A 12,865-nucleotide genomic window follows, 5' to 3' on the forward strand; every position below is an offset into this window, starting at 1 on the left:
TTCACTATCACAAAGCAAAACTCTGCATCGGCAAAGAGCATTTCAATGTCAGACCTGTGAGTGTGGGAGTGTTGGGCTGGTGGGGGAGTGCGGGGCTGGCGGGGGAGTGCTGGGCTGGTGGGGAGTGTTGGGCTGGTGGGGAGTGTTGGGCTGGTGGGGAGTGTTGGGCTGATGGGGAGTGTTGGGCTGGTGGGGAGTGTTGGGCTGGTGGGGAGTGTTGGGCTGGTGGGGAGTGTTGGGCTGGTGGGCGTGTTGGGCTGGTGGGGAGTGTTGGGCTGGTGGGGAGTGTTGGGCTGGTGGGGAGTGTTGGGCTGGTGGGGAGTGTTGGGCTGGCGGGGAGTGTTGGGCTGGTGGGGAGTGTTGGGCTGGTGGGGAGTGTTGGGCTGGTGGGGAGTGTTGGGCTGGTGGGGAGTGTTGGGCTGGTGGGGAGTGTTGGGCTGGTGGGGAGTGTTGGGCGGGTGGGGAGTGTTGGGCGGGTGGGGAGTGTTGGGCGGGTGGGGAGTGTTGGGCGGGTGGGGAGTGTTGGGCTGATGGGGAGTGTTGGGCTGATGGGGAGTGTTGGGCTGATGGGGAGTGTTGGGATGGTGGAAGCAGGGTGAGCGGGATATTGGCTTTGCCCGACATCGACGTCCTGGACTGATCTCCTGGGGACACCTCGTGCTGAGTGCTGTACTATTCAAATTAACAGGAAATAAATGCTTGTGGTTTTAATCCGTGTTGTTTCACTAAATGCGTCTCTCAATAGCACCGATTGGACCTCTGCAATTTCCCATAAAGTTCGCCAAACACCTCTCAACTTTTGGGAAATATTCCCGCACTTTTCTGTTGGTTCAGCGTATAACCTCGGCAGAGTTACATGAAATCACCTCCTGTCTTTAGTTATTCTTAAGGAAATGGCAGTGCTGTGCCTGGCCACTCCCCGGCTGTGCTGAGAATGCCGTGAACAGAGAAGGTCAATACTTTTACAGTTTAATATTTCATTAGTGTTTTTTTTAAATGAAAGAGAAACAACGTATTATTTATTACCATGTTTTGCCCCAAATGACTGCCGTCTGATCAGCAGATAGGACAACACCATCAGGCAGGAAGCATGGACAGCTGGAGGCAGAAACACAGGTGTTTGTTTCATCCAGGTAAGAGCTTGGAGGGCAGTTGCATCCATCTGTTGGGACGCTATTTTCACTGCACTCAAGATTTGGATTGGACAGTGAGAAACAGGTGTGGTTACATGCTTTCGAGTCATAAGTGAATTCCTGATTGTTAGAGCACAGAATCGCTGAAACAAAACAGAAATGTGATTTAGATCATCTAATGGACCATTCACAGGTACAGAACAAAGGTAAATTCTTCTGGATTTGACACGACAATGTTGCAATTGTTGCAAACTGGAAATTAAATGGAAATGTATTCTTGAAGACCATCACACAAAGTCCTCTTATTCCTAAATCCTCTGGTAATAGCCTGTACATAGTCACTTGGACACTGCCCAAATCTCCCTTCCAAACCAAAAAAATGGAATTGTATATTTCGGTTATCATCAGCAAGAGCTAGTACAGAGGTTACTGTACTTTGTTTTCATTCAGACTGACATCCATCCTGATTACAGGACACTAATGTGGGATCCAGGCACCTAGACAGCTGTCAACTCCCACGTTACTTTCCTGTATTTTTAACTATATATTTTCACCTGACAACAAGCTGTTGTCAGGTGACAAAAATCTAAATTAATGTGTCATTCTTCAAGTTAATTCAATACAAAACAACTTTAAAGATTAATCTTTGATAATAAGGAGTACTAATTGAATACCTACTGCACTCTTTTACCAGACTTCTCCAGCCTGTCAGGATTAAGCCTTTTGTGGCACATGCTTGAGCATATGATCCAAGGGCAGCACACATAAAGTCCTGGCTGCTTTCATAATTGCAGGTCTCATATTTGCATCTCTGAAGAAAAACATACAACAGCAAGTTTGCTTATTAAATGTAGAGGAGATCCCGAAATTGCAAACTTCTAACTTAGCAATACTTTTGGTCAAGAAAGTGGTTCTAAGGAGAGCCTTACATTCTGCACATCACTAACAAAACAGGCTCTTTTGATTTCTTGAAAACTGCAAAGGACCCGATTAACCGATGGAGAGTCTTACGGTAGTGGAAACTAAGATTTCAGAAAATTAAAGGTCACTCCCTCTGCCCTGGGGAATTGAGGAGTTCACAATATGGACTTGACTTGTTTATCTGACATCAATTTGACAATAAACTACAGGTAGGCACTCATTGTAGCTGACGAATGTACAATGATAAATTAAGCACGGCCTCAATGTGAGTACTGTTCATTTTCTCAGGTGCCTCGAGTTGAAAATGGTTTGTTCTGATGTAAAGGCCTGGGTATTTACTGCTATCCAGGAGACACACCTTATTATCTGCTTACATACAGTGACAGCGTCGTGAGGCATGAATACAAGTCACAGGCAGAGTTGGAGAGAGCGGTGGGAAGATTGTTGACAAAGCCTTGAATGCTTTTGACAATTCATGGACAAAACCAACAGTTTTGAAAGGCTGGACAGGATGGTCACGGGCTGTTGTAGTATGAGCCGGTACTGAGAATTAAGTTAAAGAGAACTGAGCCTGGCTGCCCAGGGCAGCAGCACAGAAAAGCCACATCAAGTGACTGCTGCTTTTAATTATTAATATGCCAATTCATTTTGAGTGCAATTTCCATCAACTGATGCCAAAGTTTGCTGCAATATTGGTCAGAGTTCCTGTTAATAATTACTGTAAGTGACCACACTTGCGTAGACATCAAGCAGAGAGATTAGAATCTTTGTTATTGTTGCTCTTTGAGCAGTGTTTGAGCTCAATAGTCCTTGTATTCGGTACAGCTTACAGCTTGTTTCACGTCGCGAGGATGTCTCAAAGCACTTCACGAGATTTACTGTAAAGTGTAGTAACAATATAATACCAGAGGTGAACACAGCAGAGTCATTCTTTCAAGCAGGCAATGGAGAAAAAAAGTAAAATAAGTACTTCCTCCCATCAACTGGAAAAAAGTGCACCAAAATCTTAAAGAATGTTTCTTTACCTGATAATAATCTGTAGGATCCACTAAAAAGTGACACTTTCCAAATATGTTGGATGTACTCAACAATACTGAACAATGGGACTGGGCATATATACCTAATAAGTAGAAATTCATTTGTTTTGTTATGTACATGTATCATATTATATCATTATTATATGTTGTAACCTTTTCAAAGCATTCATAATCACACCTCCAATAATAATAGACTTTAGAAAGTACAAACTGTATCTTCCAAAGTTTCTTGCATTATTAGGCAATCCTGTAATATCAGAATCTTAAATACTCAAAAAAGAATTCTGAGAGTAAAAGGTTTCATTACTATCTTCACATATTCTTGAATACCAAAATGTTAATATTCTACAATTGTACTAACTATCTCCTCTGCAAAAAATACAGATGTGCAATATCTTATTCATTGCAGGAGTAGTCCTGAGACACTGACAAGAGCAATGGTACCTACCTAAACCAAGCAGCAAATCATTTACCCATTGGACCATTAAATGCCATTATATGTACAATAACACTACTATTACTCTCAAAACCAGTCCTTTCTTGCTTCCATCATGTCGAACTGACTACTACAATAATAATATTATTATTAATGACTATAATTTCTACTGCGATCTCATAAAGATTGGCAGTCATCAAATCTGATCTAAGTATAGTGTTACATTTCTGTGAACTGTTTTTTTCTGTGGGTAAACAACAATGAAATTACATCTGTAAAGCGCTTTTCACATGGGGAGGACATCCCAAGGCGCTGAACAGTTGGGGATCAGGACCGAGAGTGGGGAGGTCAGGGTTGGGATGAGGGAGGGCAGAGGGGTTAGGAGAGTGGCTGAAGCCATGGTTGAAAAGGAGAGTCTTGAGTTGTGCCTTGAAGGAGGCAAGAGAGGGAGCGAGGCGAAGGGACTGTGGAGTTTGAAAGAGTGTGGGCAGAGAGGCTGAAAGCCCGGCCCTGGGGGGGGCGGATCGGGCGGGAGACCTGGAGAGGGCTGGAGCCTGCTGAGCAGAGGGAGTGGACCTGAGCTGCAGAGTTCTGGATGATCTGCAGCTGTGGAGGGAAGAGTTGGGGAGGCCGATAAGGAGGGAGTTTCCGTAGTAGAGCCTTAAGGTAATGAATAAATGTATGAGGGTTTCAGTGGCATGAGGGGTGAGGCAGTGGCGGAGTAGGGCAATGTTGTGGAGGTGGGGAAAGGCAGAGCGGGTCATGGCATGAATATGGGGAGAATTTACAGTTGAGGGTCGAACAAGATGCCCAGGTTCCTGACTGGCTAGGTGAGGTGGAATGTGCATCCTTGGAGGTTGATGCTACCTGAGGTGCTGAGGCGCTGGCATGAGCCAATCAGGAGGGCCTCAGTCTTGCTGATATTCAGCTGTAGAAAGTTGGCCCTCATCCAGGACTTGATGTCAGACAGAATCGAGGGTGTAGACAGAGAGATAGAGTTGGGTGTCATCCGCGTATGTGGAAGTTGACCCCATGTCTGCAGATGATGTCATCAAGGGGGAGCATGTAGAGGCTAAAGAGGAGGGGACCGAGAACAGATCCCTGAGGAACACCACACAAGATTGGAAAAGAAACCGTTGGCGGAGACAAATTGGAGATGGTGTCAGAGATAAGACCTGAACCACTCAAAGACAGAACTTTGAAGGTTGAGGTGAGAGGCGGTGGAAGAGGATGGAGTTTTCTATGGGTATCGAAAGCAGCAGAAAAGTCGAGGATGAGGAGGCAGAAGGAACGCTGGTCACAGATGGACAGGATGTCATTTGTCACCTTGACCAGAGCAGTTTCCCTGTTGTGAGCAGCACCAATTGGAGGGGCTCATGAAGAGAGGGGCGGGAAAGGAAGGAGCGAAACTGGGAATCAACGACTCTTTCAAGGACCTTGAAAAGAAAAGGGAGGTTGGAGATGGGCCGGTAGTGAGAAAGCAGGGATGAGTCCAGAGAAAGTTTTTTCAGGATGGGGGTGATCACAGCTGTTTTTAGGGGGATGGAAACAGTACCAAATGATAGGAAGAGATTGATAGTGTTGGAGAGTAGAGGGTTGAGGAGGTGGAGCTGGGAGGTAAGGAGATAGGTGGGGATGGGGTCAAGGGAGCAGGTGGTGTGTTTCATGTGTGTTTCCTACAACTTGTAGAATACATTTAGTTGCCAATCTGTGAAATGTGCATTCCAATTTCTGTTTCTTACTGATGCCACATGCATGAGGCTTTCTAGTGGAAATACTGCAAAGGGGCTACTAAGGCTCTGTTCTTTCACTGAGCTTCTGCATACATGCAATCATCACCTATTGAGAATATCAGAGCAGATCCACACACTGCTACTTACTATTTGATTGGCTTAGTGAGCAGGGGTCAGTATCTTTGTCATGAGCACATTTACAGTGTTCAGTAACTCTCCAGGAATCTACAAACAGAGCAGCCGTCCCTTCCCCAATGCCCACACTGCTGCTGAAATCATTCCTGGAGTCGCCATCAAAATTGCCACACAAACCTGCAACCGAATGAAACAGGATCACAAGGTAAGAACATAGGAATTGCTGGACGAAAAAAGACCAAGGTCCATCTGGCTCACATTCTACCAACCTGATGGTCGCATGCGACAATAATGGAGATGTTGATAGCGTTCGTTTTGTAAAACAAAGTCAAATATGCCAGTAATAAAGACTTGTCACTGTGTAAGATCTTTGGATTGAGAATTAATGCTGCTTACCATGAGTGGTAGTAGAGAAGCGCTTATCAAGTACAACATACACCTGAAACACTGGATGAGTCTGGATTTGTATATCTAAGCCAAAGTTGGTAACCATCTGAATGTAGAGGGAAGACTGCCTGTAAATTGTGATCTCCCCTAAAGGAGGGCAAAATAAAGAAACAAGATAAATAATTGCATTGTTTAAAAAAAGCCTATTATTTGAATCACTAATTAAAATAAAAAGTAATTCACAAAAGAGCTAAGCTCATTAAATATAGTTGAACAGAAAGGGTTCCAGCAAGCTCTCTAAAAATAAATTGCTGAAAAAATCCATGGATGGCTTACATACTCTTAAACCAATTACACCAGATACAAAAGATCTTTTAATGTAAAATAAAATGATAAAGTGCTTCAGTACAGATTTTTTACCATCTTGGTAGGGTAATTTCTTGGTGTTTGCATTGACTTCTATCGTGTTCCGATTTGAAATTATGATTTTTTTCTGTGAAACAGATTAAAATAAGCAAATAATGTAATTAGAAAGTGTAGCTTCAAGTGAAATTTCTGAATGTTGTAACAATATGAATACACAATATGTCAACACTGGCTCGAAGATTAAGATTTAATGTAAATATTCAAGAAAACCACATCAAGCAAGGAAAGTACTATATGTAGATTACAATAATCAGCCATGTGAAACATCCTAAGAATAATAATAATCATTGCATTTGATATATCGCTTTTAACCTCTTCTCGACGTCTCAAAGCGCTTCACAGAATATGCTGTAAAGTGAATTGATTGTATATATTTGTGGGCGAAAAACGGCAGCCAATTGCGCACAGCAGCGTCCCACAAACAGTCGTGGCTTGAAATGACCAATTGTTTTTTGTTGAGGGAATTATTACTCCCGGATCCACCAATCGACTAATGACCAGGTTCCTACTTGCTGCGAGGTAAACCGAGGGGTGTGAACGGTGTAAAGGAACTTTCCCAGAATTTTGCCCCACCCCGGAATCGAACCCTGGTCTCTCGCTTGCAAGATGAGTGCTCTAACCACTGAGGTACAGGACTCCACAATGTAATTGTAAACGTACATGGCAGGCAATTCGAGCAAAGCAATGTCCCACAAACAGCCATAAAGCCATAAAGTAAAGTCAATATTATTTAAGGCAGCAGGAGAACTGCTCTTCTCTTCCCGAATAGTTCCAAGGAATCTTTAAACTCTGCCTGAAGCATAAGGGCCCTCAGTTTAGTGTCTCAACCGAAGGACGGAGATGGACTAAAGAACTAAAATACGCTTTCTACACAGTGATTTATTTTTCTTATTTGAACCATCTTTTATTCTACGTTCATCAATGTGCAAAATGTTTATTTATTTCAATATATCATACGTACTTGGTTTGTGACATATATTATGCGTAATAGACAAGTTTCTGAGTATGTAGCACCACATTTTTCAAAGACGGCTTCTATAGCACCATTATTAGGCAACTTTCCACTCTGCATAACAGAAAAATAATATTAGCAGAGATAAATCAACCAAGGGAAACTGATCACTTTACAAATTCCTTCAAAGACCTTCATTATCTGTTGGTAGACTTAATATTTTGTCTCAAATATTTGTTATCTTCTTCAAACTGGAGATAGTTTGTTGCTTTTATTATGAAATTATGCTACTCAACAATGATGAAATATACAGATAATTCCTTTTGATATTTCTATATATTCAGGATGGATTAACGAAACAAGGAACCACACTGTACAAAGTAGAATGACCTTAATCTGGCTCCGCTGACAATTAAGCAGTGGCTACATCAGCAACTACAATCTCAAGGTGCAAAGTATTGTTTAATGGCTTATTCAAATCATAAAAGTACTATATGACCACCTTCTTCATGGGGAACTGTGAATTTGCATTCCAGACAACTTTCTGATGTGGATAATCTCAATAGGAATCATTGGCATTGAAAACCTATCTTTGTTTCTGTTGTACTGCAGCGATCTGAACAGCTTTGATTTTCTAGTTAAGTTACCCTGACATATTGTACGACAGTATGACGGTGGTAAATTTATGTATTTACTCTTTCTCAGATGCGAGCCGAGGGAGCATTTATTCCTTGTCCCTAGTCGCTCTGAGAAAGTAATGAGCCTTTTCTTTAAACCACTGGACCCATGTACTATACATTCAGCTCATCAAAGAAAATGGAATGATTTTTGTCAGTATTATGGTAGTATGTCTCAATAAAGTATGCCTAATTTAATAAAAATGTTAACATGAAAGTAATTATTAGAATAAAGGTATAACTTAATACTGTTTCAGAGCAAACATTTACTTTCATAAGCAGATAGGTGCATGCTCCATGGAATCTGTATGATCTTGAATCAAATGTTGTGACAAAAGAACTTCCTTCAATAGAACATCTTCCTGGACATGGAAGATTAGTGCAATTCCACTGACCCATGACACAAACACTGTAAAAAGAAAACTCTGGATAGTCATCGTTGGAACTAGGAACACACATGTACATGCATGAAACACAAACGTATTCATACGCATGTACACACACGCTCGCACACACACACTCGCACACATACACACACACGCACACACACGCACGCACACACGCGTACACACACGCTCTCACGCACACGCACACACGCGCGCGCACACACACACACATAGTGCCCTGGGGAGAGTGGGGAAGGGGTATCCTATAACTGCAGATTCTCCAAGAGCAACAGACAATGTGGTCACAAAATATACAAATCATGTTGTTTTACCAGGTACTACATCGTGATTCCTTTATCTCCCCAGGAGCATAGACACGACCGTTTAGAAAGCAAGGGCATTTACGCTGAGGTATACATCTTTTGCTCGTGGAAGTATCATCAAGAACCGTTCCTAAGAAAAATGTAAAAGATTTACAATGGGATCCATCTGCACGACTGGGTTGAAAAGGACTATAAGATTGCTTTCAGTCTTTGGTCACATTTGGTAATTTTCACTGATTTTGTCGTCTGCTCACACCCAATTGTAGGCACAGTTTGCGATTTGACATGAAGGGGAGGGAATGCTGCCCTGATATCCAATTGTTTTTTCACGTTCCTAAGGAGGGACCAGAGGGGCCCCACCAGGCGAGATGTGGAGATATGGGTTGTGAGAGCAGGGAAGTGGGGGCTTCTCCCAGAGCGAACTTGATGGGCCTCTGACTCTTCCCTTGTGTATCAATGGCCAGGAGTGATATGGGTTAGCTAACCAATATCATTAGGTTAGGGTTCGGGTTAGCTAGCTAATTCTCCCTCTACCCTCATTACAGAGACCACCCAGGTAGCTTTGTGAACTCAATGTACACTTATCCAGACATAGGGGGGGCATAGATCCTACCAATCTTTAATGGAGTACATACCCCAGTGCTCTACAAATATACAGTCAGTACACTTTACAGTGAAGCACTTTGAGACGTCTCATCAACGTCATCAGTCACTATATCAAATGCAATGATTATTATTACCAATGCTGACTATGTCTCTGAGTCATTATCAAACCGTTTATTCCTTATGTTTTAATGATGAATTTACACTTTCATTTATGTGTTCAGCACTAATTAAACAAAATGGGAATTTCCTAGGATCAATATACTTATTGACATTTACCAGAACAATATACAACAGCCATATTTTTGTTGTTCATAAGACATCTGATAAATAGTTACATTCTAAGAACAATCTGCTTAGAAAGATGTGGTTTCTAGTTTGGTAAAATTGGTGAAATGAAATCACCAGCACTGGAAATGTACAAATCTAAAGCACTGCAAGAATTGTGACCTTTTCAGATAAATACCACTGATAAATCGGATAAATACACTATGTGGAAATGTGCTACCAGCATTCATTATGCAAACATTCATAGGTTTAATAATGAACAGAAAAGTCAGAAATTGTGAACTAAGATAACTAATAAGAGTTTTATTATTTTGGTGTGTGTTGTGCTGCTCTTTCTACATTTGTTAAATTCTGACCAAATGTCCCAGTAATTTTGTCTTATAAGTAAGTATTTTTACCTTCTGAGCAAAAGCAGCCATATGTTCCATAACTATCACAAGTCGACTGTGGGTTTGAACAAGTAGACAAGCAAGGTGACCCACATTCCTGATAGACTTGGTTTCCTGGACAAAGCGCAGGAGCTGGAATAAAGAAGAATTCTTCAAGATTTGGCAAATTTTAAAGTACTGATTTCTTCTTCTTAAAGTCAATAACTATTAACCAAAATTTCATACAAGCAATTGTAATATAGATTAGGAATTCTGCAGCAAACGTTTCCAAGATAAAGAGAAACCTGTTAATATTGCCAGACAAAACCTTGGGCAAGTTTCTTTTCTCCACACAGAGCCTAATAATAATCCCTCCAAAAACAAAACAATAATAAATTGGTCATTTTCAATCTACGACTGTTTTCGCCCACAAATATACAGTCAATTCACTTTACAGTCTATTCTGTGAAGCGCTTTGAGACGTCGAGAAGACGTGAAAAGCGCTATATCAAATGCAAGGATGATTATTATTTTTCTATTCTAGACCTCTAGAAATAAAACCAATAGTTCCCTTTGCCTTTTTAATGGGCAGATCCGTGTATCTGCTTAACAAGGTCTCTGTTCCTTCTGCTCCATGTAATAGTTTCCAATACTGTAATGCTGGGGCAGAGGGGGTAGGATCACAGTATATGGGCTGAAAACATGTAAAACAGCTCTTCTGACTGAGACAGAATTTTGCACAGACCTGTCAACATTCCACAGCTTAAAGACAGACATGCAGATGAATATAAAACCATTTTCAAAGCACATTCACACCAACACATGCATTCTTCTGTTAACAGCTTGGGATATTACATCCTTTGTGTCTTTTTCAATAGTTCTCGTAGGTATGATCATTAGATGATGAAATTAATAACGTGGACAACTTTATAAATTATATATTTCTGCAAACTGAGAAAATGTTAAAACAGGTGGTGGGATATAAGTATTACTTACAGCAGAAAGTGGCATTTCTCCAATTTATAACAGGCTCCAGTAACCTGGAACATTGGCGGGAGTATTCAGATAAAGTCTCACACGTGCATTTGATGTCACCTTTGACAGTACATGTGGTAAGATCTCGCTGGCACTGGAGAATGTAATCTCTCTTTGGTATTTTGCAGAGAGGTGCCACTACATTCAGCAAACGTATGCAAGGAGATTCCTAAAATCAATAAGATAGTGACTGAGGTATGTATACCCACATTCAGCTACTTCAGTTTAATGAGGGAACATATCTTCCAACAAAAGACAAAAGGAGTGGGCATTTAACTGGAAACATTTTAACTCAGATAAAGGTGAAATCAATCAACTGGATTTGTAAAATATAGTTTTGAAAAGCATATAATACTCACATAGTCTTTAGAATATTGTTCCAAATGTGACTCTTTCACAGGTTCACATGTTTCTGATGGATCGTCCACTTGATATTTTCTGGCAAACTCAAAAGGTTTAAGTTTCCGATCTGTGTGAAGATCATTGTTAACGGATGACTGTGTGATGTGGGAAGCTCAAAAACTAGATTCAAGTAATCCTCCAATTTTAATTCTTAATTATACAAACGTTCCAGACAACAGGAATAACAGCTTAACAGCAAGTAATATTTCTAGCTACCTTAACATATATTTTAGTCATTTTGCTTATGCTGCAAAAACCTTGTTCCAATCAAAGTCACTGTGTCTATTTTATACATTTATTTTTATTTCCATTTTCTCCTCTTCATCCCTTCAAGACCACCATATGAAGCTGCACAGTCTCTGCTAGTACCACCATGAGGCTAGCTGTGCTACTGAGGGAAATGTGTTCGTTTTGATGATCTCACTCTGCTTTACACTGCAACTAACAACCTAGACAAGATCAGCACTTCCCCATAGGGAAGAAGTAAAATGGGATTATCAGTGTTAGCCATCCTGTCCACCCAGAACCTCACAATCCAGATTTGTAGCACATCAGTACACCACCCTGAGTGAAGGATACTACATCAATGCATGCTGTTGTTGTGGAATTGGACTGACTCGTCACCGAACCTCTTTATCAAATAATAATTGTCCAATAATAAACATGTTGTTACCTTCAGATTCAAACTCATTCAGTTGAGGATGCCCATTGAAATCCCCACACAAGCCACAGGTTTTATTTCTAAATTCATCTCCAAGCTCAACCTAACATAAAAGATAAATCAAGTTTCCTGTGATTAAGTAGGGCAGATGGCTGATTGGAATATAATCCTTTCACCTCTTAGGGTAAAGAATACACGTAATTACAATATTTTATTCTCTCTGGATGTATAACATGTATTTAAAGTTTTAATATAATTGCTCAAATAATTAGGCAAACGTTACATACCATCAAGTAATCTATGTAATTCCAGGCAACAACCAGATCAAATCCCTTCTGTTTGGCCATCAGTTTCATACAGTCTCCAAATGCCTTGATCTGTATTCCATTTAAATTATACGGTAAAGAAACACTTCTGTCAAATAAGGAAAGTTTTTAATTAATGAAGCTGTATTTGCAATGTAAAGGTAGCATGCAAATTATATGTAGATGATACAATATATCTGCAAACTCGTTAATTTAAAATAACTTGTTGACTGAAGTGATAACTTTTGTAACAATTTCAATAAAAAGTGCAAGACTCCCAATATAAACTTCCTTTCCACTTGTTTAATTAACCTAGCTCTAAATTGTATTGTGTATAACTTTCTCATTTAAAGCCTAAAGACTTATTTTTGATGTTTCGGTACTCTCTTGAGCATTTTCTGGCCATCAATGACCCTATCCAAAAATACATCGTTGAACAGTATATTCTAGTTGAGGCAGTTGCTCAAAACAAAACTTATATACAACAGGAATTGCTTTACCGTCTTTGAATCAATAATGAGAACACTGAAATTTGGATTCCAAATCTTAGGAACAAACAGTCCAAAACAATCACAACTACAGTATTATAAGCTATATAAGAGAAGAGTCATGAAATGCAGGACCATAATTCAATTCACAAAGTATGTTTCTTTACTC

The 12,865-nt window shown here is 40.5% G+C and overlaps 1 protein-coding gene across 1 annotated transcript in view; it reads right to left on the reverse strand.

Annotated features, from left to right (window-relative positions):
- Window positions 1–12,865, reverse strand: part of LOC103190324 (mucin-6-like) — a 130,170-nt gene that overhangs the window by 110,127 nt on the left and 7,178 nt on the right. Inside the window, exons 4-15 of the mRNA XM_042341545.1 lie at window positions 12,191–12,317; window positions 11,916–12,006; window positions 9,836–9,958; window positions 8,556–8,676; window positions 8,108–8,246; window positions 7,170–7,274; window positions 6,203–6,275; window positions 5,792–5,929; window positions 5,408–5,572; window positions 3,080–3,174; window positions 1,812–1,944; window positions 1,027–1,276 (exon numbers count right to left, since the gene is read on the reverse strand). Coding sequence (XP_042197479.1) covers window positions 1,027–1,276; window positions 1,812–1,944; window positions 3,080–3,174; window positions 5,408–5,572; window positions 5,792–5,929; window positions 6,203–6,275; window positions 7,170–7,274; window positions 8,108–8,246; window positions 8,556–8,676; window positions 9,836–9,958; window positions 11,916–12,006; window positions 12,191–12,317 — 1,560 coding nt within the window. The remainder of the gene's footprint in view (window positions 1–1,026; window positions 1,277–1,811; window positions 1,945–3,079; window positions 3,175–5,407; window positions 5,573–5,791; window positions 5,930–6,202; window positions 6,276–7,169; window positions 7,275–8,107; window positions 8,247–8,555; window positions 8,677–9,835; window positions 9,959–11,915; window positions 12,007–12,190; window positions 12,318–12,865) is intronic.

The sequence above is a fragment of the Callorhinchus milii genome, unplaced genomic scaffold (assembly GCF_018977255.1).
Source record: "Callorhinchus milii isolate IMCB2004 unplaced genomic scaffold, IMCB_Cmil_1.0 Scaffold17, whole genome shotgun sequence".
Taxonomy (NCBI): domain Eukaryota; kingdom Metazoa; phylum Chordata; class Chondrichthyes; order Chimaeriformes; family Callorhinchidae; genus Callorhinchus; species Callorhinchus milii.